The 26,132-nt window shown below is 44.2% G+C and overlaps 1 protein-coding gene and 2 long non-coding RNA genes across 7 annotated transcripts; 2 read left to right on the plus strand and 1 right to left on the minus strand.

Moving 5' to 3' along the window:
- usp15 (ubiquitin specific peptidase 15) lies at window positions 1-26,132 on the plus strand. Of its 5 annotated transcripts, XM_023952339.2 has the most exons (22): window positions 1-174; window positions 753-880; window positions 1,740-1,870; window positions 3,111-3,237; window positions 5,011-5,156; window positions 8,579-8,640; window positions 8,943-9,032; window positions 12,085-12,232; window positions 12,324-12,497; window positions 17,308-17,466; window positions 18,061-18,285; window positions 18,371-18,454; window positions 18,598-18,692; window positions 18,914-19,102; window positions 19,905-20,023; window positions 20,101-20,382; window positions 20,511-20,581; window positions 20,827-20,942; window positions 21,332-21,481; window positions 21,739-21,842; window positions 22,426-22,514; window positions 24,220-26,132. In XM_023952339.2, exons 1-22 carry the CDS (start codon window positions 86-88, stop codon window positions 24,574-24,576), a joined length of 3,135 nt encoding a protein of 1,044 aa, XP_023808107.1. In that variant the 5' UTR covers window positions 1-85; the 3' UTR covers window positions 24,577-26,132. The 5 variants fall into 5 exon arrangements, with proteins under 5 accessions (XP_023808107.1, XP_023808108.1, XP_023808109.1 ...); XM_023952340.2 differs by lacking the exon at window positions 8,943-9,032 and having other exon boundaries at window positions 5-174; XM_023952341.2 differs by lacking the exons at window positions 1-174; window positions 753-880; window positions 1,740-1,870 and adding an exon at window positions 2,228-2,302.
- LOC144989319 (uncharacterized) lies at window positions 6,513-6,866 on the minus strand. The gene is made up of 2 exons (XR_013653461.1): window positions 6,761-6,866; window positions 6,513-6,646 (listed from the first exon to the last, which is right to left on the minus strand). It is a non-coding gene; the product is annotated as an uncharacterized LOC144989319 (long non-coding RNA).
- LOC144989318 (uncharacterized) lies at window positions 6,852-7,192 on the plus strand. The gene is made up of 2 exons (XR_013653460.1): window positions 6,852-6,951; window positions 7,066-7,192. It is a non-coding gene; the product is annotated as an uncharacterized LOC144989318 (long non-coding RNA).

A 26,132-nucleotide genomic window follows, 5' to 3' on the forward strand; every position in this document is an offset into this window, starting at 1 on the left:
TCCGAATTGACTGTCGTCGTTGCGTCACTGACCACGTGACGCAGTGACGCTCCACGCTTTCCCAGCATGCAATGCCCGAGCAAAGATGGCGGAAGGAGGAGCGGCTGATCTGGATACTCAGAGAGGAGAGATCGCGGCGCTACTGAAAACACAGCTAAGAAAGGGAGACACCTGGTAAGAACCGCACTGGTATATTTTGAAGGACTCTGAGCGCGTGCCGGATATCCCAGCCGGGGTTGGCACCGCTGACAATGATAGGAAAGCCGAGGCGGCGGGCCGTGTTGACAGTGAGCTCCGAGGCAAGCTAGCGGTGAACTCCACTGAGGACCAATCAATCCCGAAAAAAAACGTTTCATTCTCGCCCTCTGCCTGGGATTTGAGTCGCGCCGAAATCGCAGCCTCACGTTTGACTCGACTATTTTACAGAAACCGCCGCCCTTTAGCTCAGGTCTTCTTAATGAGCAGGCTAATAGCTAATTGGTTAGCAATGATCGCTGTAAGTGGTTTTCCAGTCAGCGGGTTCAGCTTCCTTCGGCAGGGCGGAGTCGGGGGGGGGGGGAGCCACCTGTCAAAATCTCCCAGCCAGCTGGCCGGGCTTGCAGCAACTTGAACTCGACGCGACTTTGAGAAAGCTAAAGTTACAACTATCAGTCCGTCGGGCTTCTCAGAATCCCATTTGTTAAGGTGTCCCGGGGCGTCCATTACCTGACTGTGACTTAACCGCCTTTCCCGTCCATCCGCTCCGTGTTAAGGTACCTGGTGGACAGTCACTGGTTCAAACAGTGGAAGAAATATGTGGGCTTCGACAGCTGGGATAAATATCAGATGGGGGATCAACATGTCTACCCAGGACCGGTGGATAACTCAGGCCTTCTTAAAGGTAAGATCAATACTTTTTAAATTGTTGCAGAAATATGCAATAAAACTCTTTCCGGGAGTTTTATTTTGAAATTCTAATGTTTTCAATTGGGGCTGGATGTTTTTTTCAGAATAATATTCCATTGTAATTTTTTCCCCCCAAACACGACAAACTGTTAACTCATACTTGGTAACTCAACAGAGGTGGAATTTTTTATTTGACAAATTAATAAAATCTAACAGTCGAAATAATATATTTTTCAACTTTTTAAAAAACTTCCTCTAATTGGATGTTCTCATAGTGCGGATCTGATCAAATAAAAGTCTATAATTGATTGACTTAGCCCAACTTTTTATTACATACATTTTTAATCTTTATCTGTACTTTTTCTGTATTCGGTAAATCATTTCTTTATGTTGTTTGTTCTTATTTTCTTTTCTTATTTTTATGATGTTTCATCATCATCAGCATCACTGTGATCTTTTAGCTTCAAACTAAACAAAATGTTTGGTTTTTATGCGAGCATAGATATTAATAGACCCACTCTATAAAGATAGGCAGATTGGACTTGAATTAAATAAAATAGTGATAATGAATTTAATCTAATTTCAGAGCTGATAGTGAGATGAAGGTCGTCATTTTAGTAATGATAATTACAGACATTAGAGGTTAAAACCACATTGTCTGCTAATTCTGTACTGTAGCTTTTTGTCTTTTTTTTGGGGGGTGTTTGTGTAGAAAGTTCTCCAGCATGCCTTTTCTCCCCCTCCAACCTTTTTTTTTTTTTTTTTTGTCTGGTTGCCGTGGGAGACTGCAATCTGACTGTGTTAACATTGCACACTGGGACTGTTTCTCACCCTCTCCTCGCCTCCTGCTCTAGATGGGGACGTCCTCGCAATCAAAGAGCACCTTATCGACGAGCTGGACTACATCCTGGTCCCGACGGAGGGTTGGAATAAGCTGGTCAGCTGGTATGGGCTGACGGAGGGGCAGGAACCAATTGCACGCAAGGTAATCGACGTTGGAAAACACTGGAATAACTTTTTGCTCAATTTTTATGGGAAGTCTATTTAAAACACGATGACACGATTGTATTTATTGTGGAAAATAATAGTTTTGATTCAAACAACGTGGTCATGCGTCTGCCTCCAATTTGGTGTGGATTGCCAGTAGGGGGCACTAGAGGTCCTATTTTCATGAATGGAAGCGCTTGCAGCTTCATGGTTGCTGCTGCAGATCTTGCTTGTCATGGCATCATGGCTGCTGGAGGAGGCTCTTCACCTCTTACGTACCTCCTCCTTTGACCCTCCCCTTTTTTAGCCAGTTTTGTCACGTATCGGGTAATCCCCCCCTCCCCACCCCCATGGGGTTTCTATTTTCAGTCAGTGGTCTGGATGACAGGAACGCTTCATGGAGCGATCTGCGAGACTCAACATGCAGCAGGTTCATTAGCAGTTTTCCCTCCCGTTTTGTTTGCTTTCCGGGTCTTTGCGGGTTCAGGTCGTCCCAGGGCGGAGGGGGGTGGGGGTGGGGGGTGGACTGGGGTGTTGGGGGGGGGGGGGGGGGGTGTTGTGGCGAGCTCAGATCCTTTAGAGAATGGATGGAGGTGGATTTTAGGGGGGGTTTGCTCAATCCCTTTGGGTCTCCGAAGTCGCTTGCGTCCATTTTTTTTTTTGGGACTGAAAGAATGTTTGGTGAGATGCAGAGAGCAGCTTATGAGAACAGACATGACCGGTATGTCAACCAGGAGGTGAAAGATGTTGAGAGGGGGGTTATTTTAGCTTTGTTTAAAAAACAGAAAGGAACTTTTTTTCCACCCCTTTCCTGAGCTTAAAATCCCATAATTTATATTTTTTATTTTTTTTCACTTCTGGGACGTGCAGAAGTGAGCGTTCCGTGTACACGCCTGTCACCGCTCTCCGTGACATTCGTGTGCGCTTACGCCAGTGGGCCAGAGTGGCTCAGCACTGAAATAAATAGGCCGGGACCCCTCAGCTGTTTCCACGAGGTGCTGCTAATTTGAGCTCCTCACAGCAACTGTGCTCCTATCAGAACGCTCCGTGAATCCGGGCACAAACAAAGCGCAAAACGAACCGGCTGGCTCCAAAAAGACAAAAAACCAAACAGATTCTTGACCGCTTTGAGGTTCGAGAGCGTCTGCGACGTTAACCACGTCAGCTGGGGCCTCTGCGGTTCTGCTTGCTGCATCTGCAGAGGTGGTGTGTCCTCACGGCAGCTTTTATTTTTGCAGGTGGTGGAGCAGGGCATGTTTGTGAAGCACTGCAAGGTGGAGGTGTACCTGACGGAGCTGAAGCTCTGCGAGGACAGCAACATGGACAACATGATCACCAGACGCTTCAGTAAAGCTGACACAATAGGTAGGAGGAGAAGCCGCTGGTGTTCAGAGACGATGCTTCCTGCTTTTTCTGCTATTTATTTGCATAATTTAGCGTTTCAGTTGTAGTTTATAGTATCCAACTACCTGTGAAAGTTAGATTTATGCTAATTAAGACACATTTTACACTCCGTTATAAAAGGAAAACAATTGTAGGACCCTCATTCCAGATGAAATATTTCTAAAACCTGAAAACAAATACATTCTAGCTAAAATGTTGCTGGTTTTCTTGCTAGCAGTTAGCTAACTTTTTCATCGTGAGGGAACGATTTGTTTTAGCTAAAGTTTGGTGACTGTAGTTTTAGTATCTTCAGAACGATTGAACATAAACTCTTCTATATGATGGTGATGAGGAATATTCATGACTAGCTCATAGTAATGTCAACATTTGTTAGTTTTTTTAGAAAAAATTCATGTTTTTTAACCACTTTTTCCCAGAGTTTACACTTTGTAGACGGTCCCTGAGAGCCCCGTTTACTGCTGTCTGTCTGTCAGCAGCTCGGAAAAATGCTGTTTTCATTCAAGAGAACCAGAAGGCTGGTCTTTTTTCGGTTGAAATGCCTTTCTAGGCCATTGTTTGAGTTCAGACAAACCAACTAAGACACTTGCTGTTTTAAAAAAAATGTTTATTAAAAGACTTATGGAGTCTGGAAGTCCTAATCTGAACATTTTGCTAACTTTACCGAACTGTCTTTGTGCCCTTCCTGCTCAAACTGCTGTGGCATTTTTACTGCGCTTTATGACAGTAAAATGTTGTGATCCGTTCATGATATGCAGACTTGTAGCAGAGGATTTATCTGTAATAGTAAACTGGAAATAAATAGCATTGATCATAATGCAAATAATATGAATCGGCAATCCCTGATCGGGATACAACATTCAATTTCCTTCAAATCTAAAACTATTTAATCTGCGCTGAATTCTAATCACATGACTGGATTGCGACGTCCCTATTTCACAGTCAATATCGGTTCATTTCGAATGATCCGATTCGTTAACCTAAAACCATCTTTAGCCAAAAATTCCACCAGATAATACCTGGATGCTGAACAGTGCAGGTGAAGTTTTCCACATTCCTTGTATTTCTTGCAAATTAATCCAGTGTAAATGAAATGTGTACAAACAAACAAGTAAAGAAAATAAATCCATTCACATTTTAGTTTCCTAGAGTTTAGCCCACTTTTGTTTTTCCACATCCAAATAATCTATCATTAGAACATTCTAGCACACTGTATGGTCACATGACTTTGCTGTGTTTCCACACATTGGACTGGAATGATGGACTGATCAGTTCTTGCTGTCACATGTATGTTGTCCGCTGTGAGGTCACATTTTTTACCTTCTAGTAGAATAAACCAACCAGGTCTGTCCAAATGGTATTTTCACATATCAATATGATCCATTTATTTTCATTTTGCAATGATTTTTATAAAGGTTTAGGCCGATTTGATTAACACCTCACCTCAGACAGATCGATCTGGTGGGATGGCGGGGATAGAAGTTGACTCATTGATGAAGTCGACGAATGTCTGAGTTGCTGTTCTGTTTAGTCCTAAGAGGACCTGAAAGGGTTGAGGCTGCAGCTCAGTTCCATCGCAAAGCTTTAAAGCTTCCTCTGCTGCGAGGCAGCAACACATCAATAAATCACAGTAGATGCAGTAGAACTGAGAAAAAGAAGAAGAGCTGCAGCAGCCTAAAAAGCTTTCACCTGAAGACGGACAGAAACCCTGATGGCCTGTCATCCCGTCTGCTGCAGACATGATAGAGAAGGAGATGAGGGAGCTGTTCAGCATCCCCGACGAGAAGGAGACGCGGCTGTGGAACCGGTACATGAGCAACACCTTTGAGCCGCTCAACAAGCCCGACAGCACCATCCAGGACGCCGGCCTCTACCAGGGACAGGTGGGGCCTTTCATTCCACATCCTGATGGCGCTTTAGGACGCGCTTAGTTTCAGTGTGTGAAGGTGTGACTGGGACTGTAAAGCGCTTTGGGCGTTCCTGAACAGAATTCTCTTAAACGATGCCATAAAAGCACAACAATGAGACGCAGCGACTCATTGAAATGTGAGCAGATGAATTTAGACTCATTTAAACATTTTTGAAGGTGTCACACATCGCTGCTAAGTGTTGTTGTCATCAACACTTAGCAGCCTACCTTCATACCCGACGTCTCCTCAGCACTGCAGTTGCTAGCATCCTCTGAGTTAAAACCCACACGGCGGGTCTCCCTTCCAGGTCCCACCTTGCAGCAGGCCACCGCCGTAACAAAGTAACAAGTAAAAAGTGTCGGTCCCGATGTTAAAATCTGATATTCTGCGTAGAAAGTTTTAATAAGTGAACTGTCCAGATAAGGACTGTAAGCAGCAGCACGTCCGTCTTTTTCTTGTTGTTTTGCTTGTAGTTCCTGGCCAATGGCTGAAGAGATCTTGAGTCACATGGTTTTGTTTACAAGCTGTGGTCCGTATTCAAACGGTCCGCCTGATGCCGGTCATTACGGAGCCCGTGTCCTGACATTAAGATATAAAAATATATCTTGTTCCCACAGATTAATATCTTGTTCCCACAGGTTATTATGTCGTTCGCACGAAATACTATTCCGTTCCCACAAGATACTATTCCGTTCCCACAAGATACTATTGCGTTCCCTTAAAATACTATTCCGTTCCCTCGAAATGATTAACTCGTGCGAACGCAATAATTATGTCGTTCGAACGCAATAATTAATCCGTTCGAACGCAATAATTATTCACGTCATAAGTCATTCACGCGGATATGCTCTCTGTACGCCGGCAAAAGCCGCTTTCAGCGGTAACTTCCGTGTCTCTGTGACCCATATTCGTTCAAAAAAGGAACATGAAAAACAAAATGATCACTTTATTACAGTCTCAATGAATATAAGAAAAATATCAAAAGATTTATGATAACTAGGCTGCTTTGTCATACGATAGCTCCTGCTAGGCTACTACTAGCTCCGCCGCAGAGCTCTCTGATCATATATGCCGGCATTTGGGCAACTGGCTGGTCTTGTCAGACAGCTGATATTGTAGTTTAGGGTCGAACAGGAATAATAATATTCAGGACTTGTCTTTTATTAACTTTAGCAGTCAGTATCTTTACATTCGAAGGCTATTAGGCTACATGCTAACTGACTAGCCGATCATTTCCTGTTATTAATTTACGTCATAGATTTACAGCAGATACCTTCACATTTCTGTCTGTGTGTGTCTCATTACATTGCATTGAAGACACGGAGGATGTTTAGAGAACAGATTTATTTATTTTAAAAAGCACAGAAGCATCCATCGTATTCACGTTCACATCATCATCATCATCTGGTACGCCCTCAGTCATCTTGCTGCAAAAGCCGCTTCCTGCCGCTACTTCCGTGTCTCTGTGAGCATTCAATAGGGGTAAAAATAAAAGCAAGAATGGTCGATCTGTTATTTTCTCGATGAAAATCTGAAAAATATCATATTAAGCTGGATGCTTCGCCTAAAGCACTTACCTTTAGCTTGTAGCATAACAACAATAGCAGTACGTCCCGTTTCCCAGAGTGCTTTGCTGCCAATCACTAGCCAATCACCGTGTCCCTGTGACCAAGGTCTAACAACAAGACCAATAATTGGCCAGTGATTGGCAGCAAAGCACTCTGGGAAACGGGACGTACTGCTATTGTTGTTATGCTACAAGCTAAAGGTAAGTGCTTTAGGCGAAGCATCCAGCTTAATATGATATTTTTCAGATTTTCATCGAGAAAATAACAGATCGACTATTCTTGCTTTTATTTTTACCCCTATTGAATGCTCACAGAGACACGGAAGTAGCGGCAGGAAGCGGCTTTTGCAGCAAGATGACTGAGGCGTACCAGATGATGATGTGAACGTGAATACGATGGATGCTTCTGTGCTTTTTAAAATAAATAAATCTGTTCTCTAAACATCCTCCGTGTCTTCAATGCAATGTAATGAGACACACACAGACAGAAATGTGAAGGTATCTGCTGTAAATCTATGACGTAAATTAATAACAGGAAATGATCGGCTAGTCAGTTAGCATGTAGCCTAATAGCCTTCGAATGTAAAGATACTGACTGCTAAAGTTAATAAAAGACAAGTCCTGAATATTATTATTCCTGTTCGACCCTAAACTACAATATCAGCTGTCTGACAACAGACCAGCCAGTTGCCCAAATGCCGGCATATATGATCAGAGAGCTCTGCGGCGGAGCTAGTAGTAGCCTAGCAGGAGCTATCGTATGACAAAGCAGCCTAGTTATCATAAATCTTTTGATATTTTTCTTATATTCATTGAGACTGTAATAAAGTGATCATTTTGTTTTTCATGTTCCTTTTTTGAACGAATATGGGTCACAGAGACACGGAAGTTACCGCTGAAAGCGGCTTTTGCCGGCGTACAGAGAGCATATCCGCGTGAATGACTTATGACGTGAATAATTATTGCGTTCGAACGGATTAATTATTGCGTTCGAACGACATAATTATTGCGTTCGCACGAGTTAATCATTTCGAGGGAACGGAATAGTATTTTGAGGGAACGCAATAGTATCTTGTGGGAACGGAATAGTATCTTGTGGGAACGGAATAGTATTTCGTGCGAACGACATAATAACCTGTGGGAACAAGATATTAATCTGTGGGAACAAGATATATTTTTATATCTTAATGTCAGGACACGGGCTCCGTAGGTCATAATACAGACCAAACGCAAAGTTCAGGACTCGCTCAGGAACTAATTCAGCTAACTGGATCCGGAACACAGGATTGTTCCAGTCTGAACACACCTTTAGTGTTTTTGTCCTAAAATCATCCACTAAGCCGAGCCGCAAATCCAACAGTTCAAAGACTGACTTTTAAACCAAATCTGAGAGTTCAATGGATTTTATCTTAAAAAAATGCTGCATTTAATCATCTATTCCACAAATTGATTTCATTTGAAAGCAATTTCTTAAACTTTTCAGGGGAAAAAAATCCCTCAATTTGTTAGTTTTTATTGCAAGAAATTTTTGCTTTAGTAATAAAAAATTAAACGTTCAGTTTAAACCTCTACTCACATAAAAAGGGTTTTATTTAAAAAAAAAGAAGAGAATTTTTTAAATTAAATTTGAAATCAAATCAAATAGTAAATTGACCTCAAATCAATAAAGGTTTGAAATTCAAATGTAACGAAGGAGGAGTCTCTATTGAACCAAAACCCTGTTTTTGCAGCATAAAAGTGCTTCTGCTGCTTGGAAAAGCCTGTTCGATGACGGAGTTGTGTGTCTGCACCCAAAGACGCATGTGGACTTGACCTTTCGTCTCTGCAGGTTCTCGTAATAGAGCAGAAGAATGAAGACGGCACGTGGCCCCGGGGCTCCACGGCAACCAAGTAAGTGAAGCACGTCGCCTCCTAGCCCAGATCCGGGTTCCTCATCTGCCCTCAGAGACGAGGCAAAGTCTGCGCCCCTCTTTTTTTTTTTTTTTGGCGAGCGGTCCCTTCAGTGTCCCGCCCCCTTCGCTCGGCCTTACCTCGCTGACATGTCACTTTTATTTGGTTCGACTCATCGCTGTTCAGTTTGATTGACACGCCCCCTTTTTTTCTGAAGCAGCCTCCTTTTTATTTTTACTTTTCTCTTTTCGTTTATTTAATTCCCTCCTCTAACTCATGATCTTATTCTTTATCTTTTGAAGGTCATCTGGCGCTTCCAATCTCTCTGCTTTGCCAAAGATCTCGCCTTCATCACTCACAAACAATCATAACAGCAGCTTCAACAGCAGGAAGTAAGGCATAGTGGGGGACTGCCGGTAAAACCCGGGGAGGGTGGGAACAGATCCCAGCCGGAGATGCAGTTCTAGTCGCACCTGTTCTTTTGAATTCCATTTTTGGACCCAGTTTTGGTCAAATCTGCTTTTTTCATTCATTTTTGTCTCTTGCTGGGATTTTTGCGGTTTGAATCTAACTCGCTCACCACAGCGCTGTCCACCAGCGGCCGACTGATGGTAAAAACAACAGCATTGAACTTCTGATTTGAAATGTCATCAACTCAGGTTTTCGTTTTGGTTGAGCTGCATGATCAAAAGGATTTTGGGGCAGAGCTGAGCTGCAGAGATCATTTCATCTCCTAAAACTCTGAATATTTCAACATTTTATCTATTTTTTGATTATTGACCTAAAGTCCCAGTCTGATGAAATGGTACTTTTGATGTTTTCTTTTAACATGTTCTTGGGACATTTTTCTGATGATAGAGGACAAAATTAAGCTCAAGATTTCATTTTTGAGTATTTCCTTATTCAAATTGTGAATCAGACAAAAATGTCCAGTAAATGTGAAATATATTTAACAAAAACCTTTTATAAAAATCTTTTTTGCGAGTTTCCTGAATTCAAAGTGCAACGAAATATTTACAAATAGTAAAAAAATGCATGTAAATCAACACAACGCAGGTTTTGTGAGCTGCTGCTGGCGTGAGCTTCTCACAGAGAGCTGCTGGGATTTTGTCGTCACACCGCGCTCGGAAACTCGCTTACATGTGCGTTTCAAGCTTCTGCGTTACGACCCTTTTGGGGCTGTACATACAATACGCAGCTATTGGACGCACGTTACCAGCTAATCCAGGTCAAACTTTGACCAATCAGCGACTCAAATTTGATAGAAACTGGCCGAATTCCGCAGTTTCATCTGGTCAGCTCAGACACGGAGACGAGCCTGACGACGTCTGCGTCTGTTTTTCAAATAAACTCTCCTGATTTATTCATAACCTAATCCACCATTGCCAGGGCGCCGTAGATGAACCGAACAGTTTTCCGTGTCGCACCCAACATGCAATGATTTGCACCGCTTTGATATTTTGCACCATCCTCTTCCAACTGTAGGTGGCGGACATGTGCTAGTAAAGAGTTAAAAAAAAGAGGAAGAAGCCCCTCCCTGCTTGTCCAGTGTAAACACTTTGGGCTAAACGAGCGTTCAAGAATGCACGTTAAATGCCAGATGTGTACGGAGCTAAACAGATTTTGGAGCGTGGGATTTGTTGCTCCAAGTCTAGGGGGGCAAAGCCAAACTAGAAAAGTTTCCTCCTTCAGGAACAAGCTCCTCTTTGCTAGTTTCCATTTGAACGTCTGCACGTTGCGAGATGCGGACAGGCTGACCGTAGTCCGAACAATGGAAGCCCAGGAATCCAAAGATGAATTCTAATTAATTCATGATTTGTATTGTTTTTTGGAGGTAGATTGTAAATGGGCGTGGCTCCGGCATGCAGCTCCACCTCAACCTCAGCGTCCTCTGGGACGCCGGCTCACTCGTCTGTCTTTTCCTGGAAGCGTTTGCTTCCTGTCAGTCGGCCGTGTGACGGACGGCGCTGCTTGGCTGTCGTAGAAGCCGTTCCACTTCACTCTTCCTTCCAACCTGTGTGTGTGCTTGGGTTTTAGTGCACGTTTGTGCGCCTGTGTGTGTGACATCGACTCGTTTCTGCGCACACAACTAGAATGCAGAAAGAAAATCTGTAGAAATCCACGAGTGAACTTCCTGTTCTGTCAGTTTTCTCCTAAGGAATAACCCAGTTCTCCTGAAATGTGTTTATTTTGGAGTCGTGTAGTTGTTTAAAAAAAAAAAAAAAAGCGTAACAAGAGGGGGTTATGGGTAAAATGAGCAACTCTTCCTTCATTCATTAATGGCAGTGCTATTAATTATGCATGGGGGCTGGTTTTCTCCTTCTCTCCTGCTTTGCTCCCTCCTTCATTGGAAGCGTTCCCGTATTGGATAACCGATTTTAGCCGAAGCAGCGATGCTCCCATGATTCTCAGCTCTTTTTCTCCTTCCTCCACTCTCCCCTTTATGTCCTACCCCCCCCTTACCCCGAGCTTATTGCACCCGTTCTGCGGTCCTGAGTGACCTTCAGGGCTCATTTCATCCACCGAATCGTTCAGGGAATCCGTGATTTTCAGGTTTTGATATGTGAGGGGCTGAAGGCGTCAGGAGAGCGAGGATTTTTTAAAAATTATTATTTTACATTTGTTCTGTAAGGGCGTGGTGAGAAAGCGTCAGGACACTTGTGCAAGAAAATGACTTTGAGGGAGAGCGCCGAGTCAGACGGGTGAATACTGCAGCCTCAGCTGGATGCAGGCTGCTCCCCCCCTCCTTCTCTGTGCGCACCTCCAGTCTTGAGCATCCTCATCGCTGCTATAAATATCCGCAGGCTTGAGTGGAAAGCAGCAGACGGGCCGCAGGGAGGAGCAGAGGACAGAGGGAGGGGATTTGGCGAGGAGACGGCAAGCTCACAACAATTACCGAGGGGAGGACATCCAGAAGTTTTTTTTTTTTATATATATAGAGATTTTTTGGACTTCAAAAGGCCTCCATGACATCCATCCCGGTTAGATTCCCGCTGGAGCCGCGCCCTTACATGCGCCTCCCGCTCAGCCCGGGCCGCTGACATGCGGGCCGGTGTGGGCCGGGCCCGGGGCGGAGCTGGGATGTCATGCTCCTCTGCTGCTGGTGGTGCCTGCGGCCTGAGGCGGTGGAGCTGGACTCCCGGAGGGTGGAGCACCACGTGCTGAGCTGCGAGGCGCCCGCCTCCACCATCGCGGCCGTGTCCTTCGAGCGCTGGGACGCGCAGGCGGGCGGCGGCGCTCTGCCTCAGAGGTCCGCTACTTGCTGCAGGTGGAAAGAGCCCCCAGATTCTTTCCGGAAAACTCAGTTTGTTTTTTTGTCTGGGGAGGGGTCTGCTGTTGGTTTAGTCCTAAAGGCTATCAAATGTTTGTCCTGAAGTCAGTGTTTGTAGATGCTACATTAAAAATTCAGTCTAATGCGATGCTTTTTCTGCATTTGTGGTGCAGTGTGAAGAATTCCAGCTACAGTCTGCCGTCCTACCACCCCTACACCAACAGCTACGACTACTCCGACCAGAGCAGACCCAGCGAGCGCTCAGGACTCTGTGGATTATCCAACTTAGGGAACACCTGCTTTATGAACTCTGCTGTGCAGGTGCGGTCTGGAGAACCTTCCTCAAGTCTCCTTTGTAGTTTAGAAGTGAGATGGTCGCTAATTTTGTGTGTTTTCTGCTTCTGAACGTCAGTGTTTAAGCAACACTCCTCCGCTGACGGACTACTTCCTCAAAGACAAGTACACAGACGAGTTGAATGAGGACAACCCGCTGGGAATGAAGGGGGAGATCGCCCGAGTCTACGCCGAACTCATCAAACAGCTGTGGTCGGGCAAGTACAGCTACGTCACCCCGAGACCCTTTAAGGTGATCACCAGAACCTTCTCTCCTTGTAGGGGTTAGACGACCTTTTTCAGCTTGTGGTTTAGTCATTGACTGTATATGAAAAATGAACTCCCACTCTCATGCTCCAAACAGGAAGTACCTGCTGACTCCAAAAAGCCAAAATCCTGTAGACTTCTATAAAGAAATAAACAGCTATAATGCTACGAACACGTGTGACGCGCGTTCAAGAGTGTGCGTTCTTGAACCCGTGTTTAGCCCCATGGTGTTCACACCGGAAAGGCAGGGAGGGGCATTTTTTTCTTTTTATTTTTTGACTGTTTACTGGCGCATGTCCACCACCTACAGTTGAACGAGGCTTTGTGTGAAAAGGCGTAGCGGCATAAATCTCGTGAATCTTGCTCCAGGCTTTTTCCATCACAGCTTTGTTCTTGGATATGAAAGACTTGCCGTCATAGACTTCACACCGGACACAAAACGCTGTTATTCATTTCTCCTCTATGATCAATTTTTAAACAGCTGACACTTCTGTGCATTAAAGAGGACGCCATCCATACGTCAATAGCAAATCTGAGTCCCTGATTGGTCACAGTTGGTCCTGGTTTAACCTTTGAATGCGTGTTCAATGGCTGCGTGTTTCGTACATAGTGGTGGAAAAACTGCATAGTGACCGGTGAATGCCAGACTTTTGAACACGGAAGTCCAAAATGCACGAACATAGGCTTTCAAATGCAAGTGGTCACTTGAGCGCATGTTGCGGAGAGCGATGTAATAGTAGCTTCACTCTTTTATATTTTTTAGAAGAATCCTCCTTGCTCTGCTACTTTTGTTTGTTTTTTTAAACACGTCCCTAATATTTTTTTCCCTTTACTGCGAGTCAAAAACTAAAAAAAAAAAAAAAGATGCCTAAATAACATTTGATTGACAGTCTGTGAAACCCCCTTTCAACAAGCTCACTTCTGATTGATGACGGTGGTTGCCATAGAAACGTCTTGACTTAAACCAATTTGGACCAATCAGTGCTCACTGAAAATTTCTGGCTCCAACTTGGCGACATCTGTATCGCGACTGACAATTGATTTTATGTGGTTGAAGCTGGAACTCAGTGGGTTTAATGTTAGATTAGGGCTGGGCGGTTAATTTGTTGGTCCAGACGATTTACTTTTGAGAGGCAAAGAGGAGCTACTTCCGCGAGACTGAGGAAAATAAATAAACACTAGCGCACACGCCGCATGAATCACTCCGTAACCTCCGCTAATCATCTCCGTGTAGCTTTAGTTTACGCTAAGCGGAACATGTGACCATTTTTACAGAACCCAGACAGAATTGGAGGATAGACCTGTTGGACTAACAGTAGCAACAGAACGTTTAATAAAAAGCGGTGTCGTTACACTGACACGACGATGCTATCACGCTAAGATGCTATCACGCTAAACGCTATGCTAACGGGCTGTTCCTTGTGTCGTCTACATTTGATCACGGACCGGTTTAAAGTCAAAATATGTTTTCAGGAAACGAACAAAATTAATTCATAGAACATTTATGAAAACTGTATGTTATGGATTTATATTGTTATGAGTAAGAGGCAAGAATCCAAAACAAGATCATGTTTTTATTATGATTTCATGTCAAATCCCCTGGAGGGAGAATTAGGAAAAGAAAAAGCGCCTTTTCTGTCGATTTCCAATCTGTCCTTGTTTTCTCGGCAGGTTTGAATTTGACTTTACAGTTGGTTTAGGCTACAGGAGACTAGGGGTGTGTATTGGCAAGAGTCTGGCGATACGATATTTATCCCGATATGTGCCCCGCGATACGATTCGTTTACTGAAACATATTTTCTTTCTCTTTTATTTTGGTAAGTTAAAATATAGAAAGGGAACAGTCAACATTGTCTGATTTCCACAACAAAATATTTTTCAGTACAGTGATCCCTTGCTATAACGCGGTTTACTTTTCACGGTTTCGCTACTTCACAGATTTGCATCATGCATTGTGTTCTGCATTCTGATTGGCTAAAAAAGTCACTCCGCTTCTTCTCTACCTGTGCATCAATAATGTTGCAGTTTAATATGTACACGTACGTAAATCAGCTTTCCAAATTACGTACATGCAAATCATCTTGCAATTTCAAGTTTCTCTAAAACCCATAGAAAAAGAGCAACACCAACTGTCAATCTCTATGTTCTTCTCCCGAACAAACACACACAGCTGCACCGCGGGCTTGAGAAGGAGAAAACACTGCAGCTTCTCAGACTGAAGAGCATTGAAATACACCTGAGCCACTATTTGTCCGTTTGTACTTTGTATTTTTTTATGATCATTTTAAATTTTCTCCCGTTTAATTCAATTACTCTCGGGTCGCGGTGGGCGGGGCTAATCTCCGCGATTTGAAGCCTTCTGTTTACATCGATGATAGGGTTGTGCCGATGGACGATATCATCGTCCATCGTGATGGGTGACTGACATCCCGATGGAGAGACCACCATCGTGATGCCACGCCCCCGCCACGTTGCGCGTCGACACCATAAGCCGCGGTTACATGTACAAAATATCCTGATGGGATCAATGGTCGGATTAGAATCCAACCGTGTAGATGGGCCCAGAAAAATGTTTGCAGAATATAAAAACGTTCACTAAGGTCACAATTTCGGTCGGAATAAATCATTCGCACATGCGCAGTATTCGCACATGCGCAGTTTGAAAACCGGAAGGGGATACAACTTCCGCCGAGCGGCTTTTTTTCCAAACTTTATTGAATGTAACAATTCAATACAAAACCATAACAGCACCGAGCGGCTATACATGTCAGCTCGGTAAAATACGAGATGATCTTCGTGCTTTTAATAATGTTACGGTTATTATCAAACACCTGTTCGCTCATCATTTGAATTTTAATCCGTGTGGTCAGTGCTTTTTCTGAACGGAGCCAGGATTAGCAGTATGCTAACACGGGCTAACAACATTAGCTTTGGGTGGCGCTGCTTGCTGGCTGCACGTAAACATGTAAGAATAACATCAGCCTTTATATAGTCGGGACACGACTGGAAACACAAATCCGCGTGATTGTTTGAATGTTTTCTAAGGACTGAGCGACATTTCTGCTTTGAAGCTCAAACCGCTGTGTGTGCTGACGATCCGAGCTGTGCTCCGACACACGTTTAGACCCGGTTCTGAGTTCGGTTGCTTGTACCCCTAGAGCTGCGGGACGGATCGCAGTCTTAAATCTCCCACACATACCGCTCATGTACCCCCCCCCCCCCTTCCCATCAAACGCAAAGCTTTAAGTCCGCGTGGACCGGTCCGCCGGTCCACTTCACTAATTAAGTGCGGGAGCGACTACACTTCTTTTCTATCTTGCTTGTTACTTTTTCTGTTAAAGTCACTTCCCTCCGTTTATACTGGATAATCGCGGATTAACCATTAGTTGGGAAATAAAATGAAAAAAGCAAAATAACGAATAGCAGTTATATAAGAACGAAAAATGTAAAAATACCCCCCCCCCCCCCCCCCCCCCCCCCGACGATGTCATCGTCCATCCCGATGGTTGACGGCAAACATCGTCAACGGCCAAATTAGGGGACATCGCCCAACCCTAATCGATGATTCATATTATTATTTGACAGTACAGAAGTTATTTGTTGAAAAAAAAAACGTTTCTAAAGTACTTTGATTTGTGAAACAAATGCTTGAGCCTGTAAACTGGTTTGTTCTTTCTTTTCTATGTATAACAGAGTATTTAATTGTATAATAATTGTTGAAAAAAATAGAGGTTTCTACTTCACGGATTTTGCCTATCACGGGTTCTTTCTGGAACGTAACCCCCGCGAAAAACAAGGGTTTACTGTATAAGGAAAAACAAAGAATGAATGAGCCTTAAGCAATAAGTTTCTATTGGGGAAATAAAATGCTGTTTATTTTCAGCATTGCTTAATGTAGCTTCTCCAGTACTTTTAAACAGTTCAGGAGCCTTCAAAAATAAGGGGGGCACACACTGATTCTTTCCTGAAACAATCAAGTGTGATGATGAGGCAGCAGGACAGAACAAAGGAAATTGCTTAAATGTGACAAACAAGGTGCTTTGCTTACATTATCAGTCTGCTCTGCTGCACCTTTGCAGCCACGCTTCTCACACACGGAAGTAAACTAACGCTCCTCGCCATGATGTCGGCCTTTTTTCATAGCGTTGTACACATCCCTCTGATCCATCAGGTCGCTAAACTAGAATCTATTGTTGGGAGGTTCTGCAGAACTTTGGCCCGCTTTGGCGATAGCATTTTAGCCGATGCTAAGCGCATTGGCCTATTAGCCGCTGCCATGCTTCACTCATATTTATCTGGGCCGCTAAAAAGGACCACAATCCTCGTTTTTATGTGCTACTGGCAGCAACATGGCACAGAGTTTCTGTTTGGTATCCATCCCAAGTAAAAACGAAGTAGTTCATGTCTCATAACAACGAAACAAGCTGCCTCTGGCTGCAGTCTTCCTGTTGTCTTGTGTGGTGTGTTGCTGCTCTAAAAGGCTCTGTGTTCTCTGCTGCCAACTAGCAGTCGGAGGGTGAAGTGGACAAATAGAGTCAGAACCTGAAGGACGCTCAGAAATAATTAAATAAATATTGTCCTGGCAGAATTTTGAAGTATTTTGCCAAATCAATTTTTTTCTTACACCCCTAAAGGAGACTGACAGAAACCCCTCATTTCATGGGGGTGTTTTTCAGCAAGAAAACATTAACAACTCTTTTGTGAATAAAAATAACAAATTTCATAGACGGCGTGAAAACACCTAAAGTGGAGGGCAACGATTAGATTGTTTTTTTTGTTGTGGTATCGTTTTGTAGACGCAGGTGGGCCGCTTTGCGCCACAGTTCTCCGGCTACCAGCAGCAGGACTCCCACGAACTCCTCGCCTTCCTCCTGGACGGCCTTCACGAGGATTTGAACCGCATCAGGAAGAAGCCATACATCCAGCTAAAGGACGCGAACGGGCGACCCGATAAGGTTGATTTTAAAATTGTTCAAAATGTTCAGTATTTTTTTTTTTTGCCTTTGCCTTTTCTGCTACGTTCACACCTTCCATGTCAAGCGCGTTCAAGAACATATATGGGGTTCACAATTGACCGTCACTACCCGATGCTAGCATAGAGATGTGGTGCGAAATGTCGTAGCGGTGCAAATCTTGATAAATTAAAGAGTTTGTATCGTAGAATTCCAGACGGACACAAACCACAGCTATTCATTTGTCCTCCAGGATCCATTTTTAAATAGTTGGCTCTTCTGTGAATTGAAGGGGACGTCATCTATATGTTACCAATTCTCAGTCCTGGAATGGTCTAAGTTTGACCTTGTTTAACTTTTAACGTGTGTTCAATGGCGGCGTTTTTTACATAGGACTGGAAAAGTGTCTTAAAAATGTAAGTAGCTACGTTTAAACATGAGAGTTTTGAGTTTTGAGTGTGAACGCCTGACACAATTATGCTCGTTCACAAAGACTTTTCATCGGAAGTGGTCGCTTGAACACGCGTTTCCGAGGACGGTGTGAACGTAGCTTTAGAGTCCTGTGACTGTCGTTTTGACCCCGCCCCCTTGCTTCAGGTCGTGGCCGAAGAGGCGTGGGAGAACCACATCAAGAGGAACGACTCCATCATCGTGGACATTTTTCACGGCCTGTTCAAGTCCACCCTCGTTTGTCCCGTGTGCGCCAAAGTCTCCGTGACCTTTGACCCCTTCTGCTACCTGACGCTGCCCCTCCCCATGAAGAAGGAGCGGACCCTGGAGGTCTACCTGGTCAGACTAGACCCGGTGGCCAAACCCACGCAGGTGCCTGAACGGTTACGAGGTTCCACATCCGGGTTATCCCAAGATATTTGATCACATTTTTGTTTTGCTTTTGTTTTTTTCTTAGTACAAGCTGACCGTGCCAAAGGTGGGCTGCATCTCTGACCTTTGCACCGCCCTCTCCAACCTGTCCGGAGTGCCTGCTGAGAAGGTGGAGTCAGTCATTCTAACCCCCTGAAATCAGTCTTTAGTTTTGTGCAGAAGCGTCTTAAATTTGCTCAGAAGCTTTAAGTGTAAACTAACAACTCCCATGATTCAAAGCGAGGTTGTTGCTCATTCTGGCTCGTCTTTCAGATGATCGTCACCGATATTTACAACCATCGCTTCCACCGGATCTTTGCCACCAACGAAAACCTCAGCAGCATCATGGAGAGAGACGATATTTATGTGTGAGCGGATTTTAGCAAACAGGACAACAGTCAACTGCTGATGCTCATTTTTTTCCAAAAAAAAAAAAAAAAAAAATCAAATATATGAATTTTTTTTTTCTTTAAATGTGGCATGCAGTTTTATTTAGTTACAATTTTTTTGTTCCATTCTTTAAAAACAACTTTTGGGGTTAGTTGGTGGTTTGACCTCCTGGTTTATAGTTTCGACTTTCTGGCTGCAGTTTCGAGGTGGCGGTGAACAGAGTAGAAGACACGGACCACGTCGTGATCCCGGTCCACCTGAGGGAGAAGTACAAGCAGTCGGGCTACAACCACACCAGCACGCCGCTGTTCGGCCAGCCTTTCCTCATCGCCGTGCCCAGAACTCTGAGCGAGGACAAACTCTACAACATGCTGCTGCTGCGCCTCTAGTACGTTCAGTTCTGCAGCGGCCCTGGACCGCATCTTGGTTTGGCAATTCTTTCTCCCAAAACAAAAACAAAAGCCTGATGACATCACAGTGGGAGTAACGGTCAAAAATGGACTCAAAAAATGTTTCTAAATCCACGAATGAAACCAAAGCACACGTCAGGCTTTTTTCTTTTTTATTATGAGATGTTTCGTTGACCTTTGACCTTGGAAATTAGCTGCCATTTTAAATTTTCTGCCCCAAACAAATCACCTTTAGTAAAAGCTACACATTTAAACTCATCCCAGGGATTTTGATCTATCTCCTCCTAACTCGTTGAGGGTTAGGAGGAGAGGTAAGCTCCTTAAAAAAAAAAAAGTTGGTTTTAAAGTTTATAGATTTTAAATGGCGTTGGCGTGGCGTCCCCTGCTGCCGGCAACATTTTTACCGGAATAATGGGAAAATGTTGCTGATCCTGTTAAAAACAACATAACAGGCCGTATAACTAAATTAGGACTGTGTGCGTGGTTAGCGAGGCTCTTCTGTTGCCAAGGAAACCAAAAAATGGACTTTGGCGGATTCAACCTGTTTGTCACCCCGGGCGACCAAAACATTAAAAAAAAACATAAATATATATTTGTTGTTGTGATTTAGTATCATGTAGCTCTGACCCAGGTGGCGGGGACAGAGGGGGGTGTAGCAGCAGCTCAGGTCAGTGAGGGCGGGTCTCCATGGGGCCACAGGGGCGGGTAGCGCCATACAACGCCACTTGTGGCTTTTGTAGATTGGATGCTCAGGAATCGGCTTCTTTCTTTGTTTGGCAGTCGATTTGTGCGATCTTCTGTGGAGGAAGACGAGGACGACTGTGAGGAAACGCAGCCATCCAAACCGCACACCGTCAATGGCAACGCCACCAACGGGCTGCTGGAGGAGGGGTCACCAAGTGAGCGACCGCGACACATCCCCGTCAAATCCCTTCAGAATTTCCTCGGAACGCGTCCTTCCTGTGTTCGCCCACAGGCGAGATGGAGACCGACGAGCAGGACGACGAGTCCAGCCAGGACCAGGAGCTGCCGTCCGAGAACGACAACAGCCAGTCGGAGGACTCTGTGGGTGGGGACAACGAGCTGGAGAACGGCGTGGTCGGCCATCAGATCTCCAGCAAGGGTCAGCAGCCGGTCGGGCACAACAGGAAGAGACTTTTCACATTCCAGTTCAACAACATGGGCAAGACGGACTTCTCTCTCATCAAGGAGGACAGCAGACAAATCCGCTTTGACGAAGGTCACCTCAGGCTCAGCGGTAGGCAGGAGGCCGCCTTTGTTCTCCAGACTTTTACTTTGAAAACATAGACAAATATTCAGGATATTTACTTTCAATATAATTTTTTTCAAAACACAATTGATCAAGTCGTTCATTTTTTTCCTCAGACCGTTCTTATCTCTCTTTGGACTGGGAGCCAGAAGTGAAGAAGAAATATTTTGATGAAACGATTGTCGAGGTAAACCGACATTTTACTGAATTTTTTTTCTTTTAAAGTTCTTGAGTTTATCACTCAAGAGACACTAGAACTGTTTTTCATTGGCGAGTCTGTTCATTGCATGCTGATAAATTAAATGGATAAAGATGCAGGAAATTAGTAAGGGATTTTCAGAATAAAATACACAAGTGAATTTGCCAAATAATCTTTAAGAAGAACCGTTTTTTGTTTTGTTTTGCTCCGTTTTTGTGTCCACCTGAGAACAGGACTTTGACAAACACGAGAGCATGGAGTACAAGCCTCAGAAGAAAGCTTTCTTCAAGCTGAAAGACTGCATCGACCTGTTCACCACCAAGGAGAAGCTGGGAGCCGACGACCCGTGGTGAGAAAGCAGCTCCACGCCTTCCTGCAGCTCCCTCAGGACAAGCCCAGAGCTCGTGGAACAGTCATGAAACCATCAGGGGGAAATGCTTTGTATTAGTGCAACTGTTAGAAACCCATAAATTAGACCTACATTTGCAGCAGGTTAGGTTAGGATAGAAACGGCAGTAAAATATTAAGGTGCTTGCCATGTTTTTCTTGAGGATCTGCGTACAAAGTGTGTTCCTGACATTTCACATTTAGTTCCCTGCATGATCAGAAATAGAACGGGAAGCCCTCAGCTGGATGCAATTTATAATTGATGTTGCTAAATGTCACTAATTGAACCTGCTTTGGAGCTACTCAGTCATTTAAAAAAAGAAACATGTCTGGCCGCGTCTCTGCTTACAGGTACTGTCCAAACTGCAAACAGCACCAACAGGCTACCAAGAAGCTGGACTTGTGGTCTCTGCCACCAGTGCTGGTGGTCCATCTGAAACGTTTTTCCTACAGTCGCTACATGAGGGACAAACTAGACTCGCTGGTTGACTTCCCACTCAGGTACACACACACGCACATCTTCTCATCTTTATATATTTGTGGGGTCCAAGCATGCATTTGACATCTTCGTTTAGGTGATTTAAATCAAAAAATGTGGTACAATAATAAACAGTTCATTAATATATGTCATACTTTGTTCAAGACCACCTTTTTAGAGATCAACTTGAAGCTTTAAAATTAAAAAAAAACCTGAAAAGAGCTTTTTTTAGTAATGAGGTTAGTTATTGACCTTTAAATTCTCCGTTTTGTGTCTTTAGAGACTTGGACATGTCTGAATTCCTGATCAATCCCAACGCCGGGCCATGCCGCTACGACCTCATCGCTGTCTCCAACCACTACGGAGGGATGGGAGGAGGCCACTGTGAGTTGGTTCTGTTTCCTTTTTTTTTTTGGAAAGGAATGCAACTTTTCTGTCATGTCTCATTCTCTGCAAAGGCTGTTCAAAGATGAACAACACAGTTCACTTGAAAAACTTCCCATCAGCACCTCTGACCAATTGCCTGCCTGTCTTTCCCTCAAGGGATTCTGGGAAGTGAAGTTGTACAACATTATCTGACCATTTTGTTTGGCTGAATGCGTCTTCTGATCGGAAATTCAAACACGGCATTCACACACCGATGCTAACACTGTTATGAATAGAGGCAGAACTCTTTTTTTTCTTCTATTTTTCCTAATTTGAGATGCAGCTTTTGTTGATTAAAATAGCTTCATATTGTTGTTTTTTTACAAAGCTGTCTTCTGTGATGCAGAACAAACTCTAAGCAGGTTTTTATGGCTATGAAAAAAGCAAACTGCATCCACTGCTGCCTGGCGAAATCCACTTTTATTTTAAGAAAATAATGTTGCGTCTCTTTTCAGGGAAAACATCAAGCCATCATTATTTTGCTAACCTGTCAATCAATGAATAAACTCTTTATTGGGCTGCCTTCTCATGTGCCCCACAGACACCGCTTATGCTAAAAACAAAGACGACGGAAAGTGGTACAACTTTGATGACAGCAGCGTGTCCCCTGCTAGTGAAGATCAGATCGTGGTGAGTGTCCTCCTTCAGAAAGTCGTGCGGTGTTTGTTGGTAAGAGGAACTAGATGATTTCATCCGAACCGCACATCGGAACACCTAGTGTTTCCAACTATGACAAACACTGTAGTGTTAACCCTTTAACAGCAGAGCGGTCACGCTCTTTCAACATCTTTGACCAATGACGTCATTAACGTAACTGCAGTGGATTCTGAAGCAGAGAAAAGTAGCTTTGCGCCGATGTGCCATAGATCAGCGGTGACCAACCCCCCGGCCGCGGACCGGTACCGGTCCAAGGGTCATTTGGTACCGGGCCGCAGAGAAAGAATAAAGAACTTGCATTACTTCTGTTTTATTTATTTTGGAATCTGAAAGATGTTTTATTTTGTAAAATTGCCCGATTCTCTGTAACATCCGTCTATGTCAAGACCAAGGCGCTCTTCTCGGTCACGTGATAGGTTACCGCTGAAATATAACCCAGGAGCTAGCTAAATGAGTTAAAAAACAAACGTCTTTGGAAAATTTCTTTGCCAGGGGGGAAAACGCCCAGCCAGGAGACAGAAGAGGAGCCTTCCACTTCCAAAATAAAGAAAGCTACATTTAATATACAGTACGTCTTTTTTGCACCATGAGTGTAGGAAGGGGAGAGGATGATGACACCTGTGCGACGTACAATACCTGTCAAAATAAAAGCTCAGAGTTCGTATTGTAATGTCTCTGTTCCTTCCTCATCGTAGCTTTGCTACAATAATTGTCCGCCACATCTTCAAGACCGGTCCGTGAAAGTTTTGTCTGACGTCATACCGGGCCGTGGCATTACAAATCGTTGCCATACATGACTACGGTAAAGTTTCGCATTTCGGCTCAAAGCTGTTTCTCTCTGCTTCAGAATCCACGGGAATTCCGCTACTTGTGTAAATGGTTGAGGAGACTTGGACATTGACAGAATGTCAACACGGGTGCTAAACGTGGTGTCTCACAGCCACAAAGTACTTTTTTGCCTATGTTGCCTAGATAGAAATGAGTCATACGTGAATATGCGAGGGAAAAAAGTTAGAGAAGTTGTGGTCTTTACATGAAATTTACTACAGATGCATGACGAATGACTCATGTTAAAACCACGGAAGAAATACGACTAAACCACGCAATGATCACGTAAATCAACGAACATGAAGCGTGTTTGATTATTGTGCTGTTTATATTCAATTCATTAGTGATTCGTGTGTCAATTATGAAAGTTTAACATGTGTGCGGCGATTACGTGATATAAAGGTTATAATTCAGTGGTCCGTGCGAGAAAGGTCATAGACATACGTGGAAAAGTGGCAGAAAGTCACAAATTTGCATGTGCATCTCGCAAAAATCGCGCACAATTGCGTAACATTTATCTAATAATTGCGAATAGACGACATAAAATACGCGTAAACGGGGAAACCAAAAATTTAGAAGAGCTCAAATTTGAATTTACGCAAAGCCTGAAAACCCTTGACAAACATCTGGGCACATCAACGAATGACGAACGCCATATATGTATTTTTTCATTATTTTATAAATATTATTATTATTATATCACCGACATGTGTAAAAATACCCAAAAAGCAAGCCTTAAAACCCCGGGATTAAAGGGTTAAAGTGCTGCAGCTGAGCAGAATATCACGATTTGGGGTTTTCTATTTCCTAATAACAGATGAAACCGGTCTGTTGTACCTTTTGTCTGCAGTCCAAAGCGGCGTATGTGTTGTTCTATCAGCGCCAAGACACGGTTAAAGGCACCGGCTACTTCGCCCTTGACCGTGAGGAGGAGGAGGAAGACGACGAAGAGGAGGAGGAGGAGGAGGATGAAGTTGAAGATGTAGAAAATGAGACTGGGGAGAAGCTGGAGAGGAAAACCGTCTCCTCCGGTCATGGGGCTTCATCCGCCGCCTGCACCTCCACCCAGAGCGACGAGGAGGACCTGAATGAGAACAGGCAAAGGAAAAATGACAACGACCAGGCGGACGATGAAGAGGAGGAGGAGGATGAAGAGGAGGAGGAGGAGCAGGTACCTAACAGGGACGTAACGATGAAAACCAACTGAGTAAAGCGGATGCTGAGGAATGGAAAGGTTCCACCTCTAGAGACAGGACGGCTCAGACCGGTGCCGCCAGGAGGCCGCCGGGAGGGATGGCACCTCACCGACATCAGGCCCTCCTCTGTGGGTGGATCCCCGAGAGGGCGACGCCCCCTTTCGTTCACGCAGACATCGCTCATCGACTTTTTTTAAATCCCAGCCATCATATCCTTTTAAGATTTTGTTTTTTGTAAATATTTTAGACACTGAAGTTTTTAATGAACTTGCACAATCACCAACCATTTAAAAAAAGAAAAGGAAAAAAAGTGTTCATGCCAGACGTACTGCAGTTGTTTCCGGACAACGTGAGGAGCTTTTCGAGGTGTGGATCCCGACTCGTCGTGTTTTAGAAGCCGTCTAAAGCCAAACTGTCCAGGGTTCGTGTTTGTGCTGCTGCTGCTGCTGCTGCTGTGATCTTGCGTTTTTAGGAAGATTACCAGTATCCTGGTGTCCGCCTTAAGCATCGCCCCGCCCCTCCCCCCTTAATCCACACAGCCCCGCCCTCGAGGCTGCTTCAAAGCAATCTTTGTGTTTCCGACTGGCGCTGGGATGAAAGTCTGCGGCATCTGCAGCGTCTTCGGTTTAGAGAACATCGCTCGTTTGGATCACCTCGGCCTTAACTCCAACCCCCAGCTGCAGTTTTCTTTTTTTTGTTCTCAACACAAACGAGCTTCTCGTAGGAATGTCACACCCACACGAGGGCCAGAATGTACGCCGAGTGGACTCAGAGACCGCGTGTATATGACCGATGCCTTTTTAAAAAAACAAAACAAAAACGTTTGCTTCGTTTTTCTTCTTGCTTCTTTTTTTTAGGGTGAATGTGTGTTTTTTTGCGTTTGCGGACTGAATCAATCTGTGCGTCAAAACACTCGCCCTAAGTCGCCCTAAAAGGGTTTCTTTAGCTTTCAGGATCACGAGACGGCGAGAACACCCGCAGACGGGGTTTTTCCATCAACTCATGCTAACGTTTTTTTCATTTCCTGCGCGTTTTCTCGCCAGCACCGGATGCCTCAGGCGTTCAGCTCCACAGACGTCTACCATGCCTTCAACGTCGGGGCTCCGCCGGCTCAGTGCTGCCTTGCTTTTAGGCCGAATTCCCCCCCCCCCGTCCCCGTCTGTCCGAGTGAGACGCGATCGCTACTCATACGATATTGTACAGAAGAGTTCACTCTGTGAGTGCACATTTGATAAAGTTTATTTATTTATATGTAAGCATTTCTTAATGAACAATATATTTAAAACCTTGGCAAGACCCCGGACCGTCTGGAGAGCATTCTCACCGTCTTGCCAGGGAGGGAATATTTTTTAAGAGAAAGGTTCTGCTGTTTGGGGACTGTGTTCTTTTGTAAAAAAGAAAAACTAATAATAATAATAATTAAATCAATGCAAACATCCTTGCATGATGATATATTGGGGTTTGCAGGTGTGGCTGCACTTGAGTTCACTTGGGTTTACATTACAAATGTGCATGTGTATTTATACACAATCTTCAATAAAGTTGTGTAAAGCTTCCTGCAGCGGCA

The sequence above is a fragment of the Oryzias latipes genome, chromosome 23 (assembly GCF_053564925.1).
Source record: "Oryzias latipes strain Hd-rR chromosome 23, Olatipes_Hd-rR_3.1".
NCBI classification, from domain to species: domain Eukaryota; kingdom Metazoa; phylum Chordata; class Actinopteri; order Beloniformes; family Adrianichthyidae; genus Oryzias; species Oryzias latipes.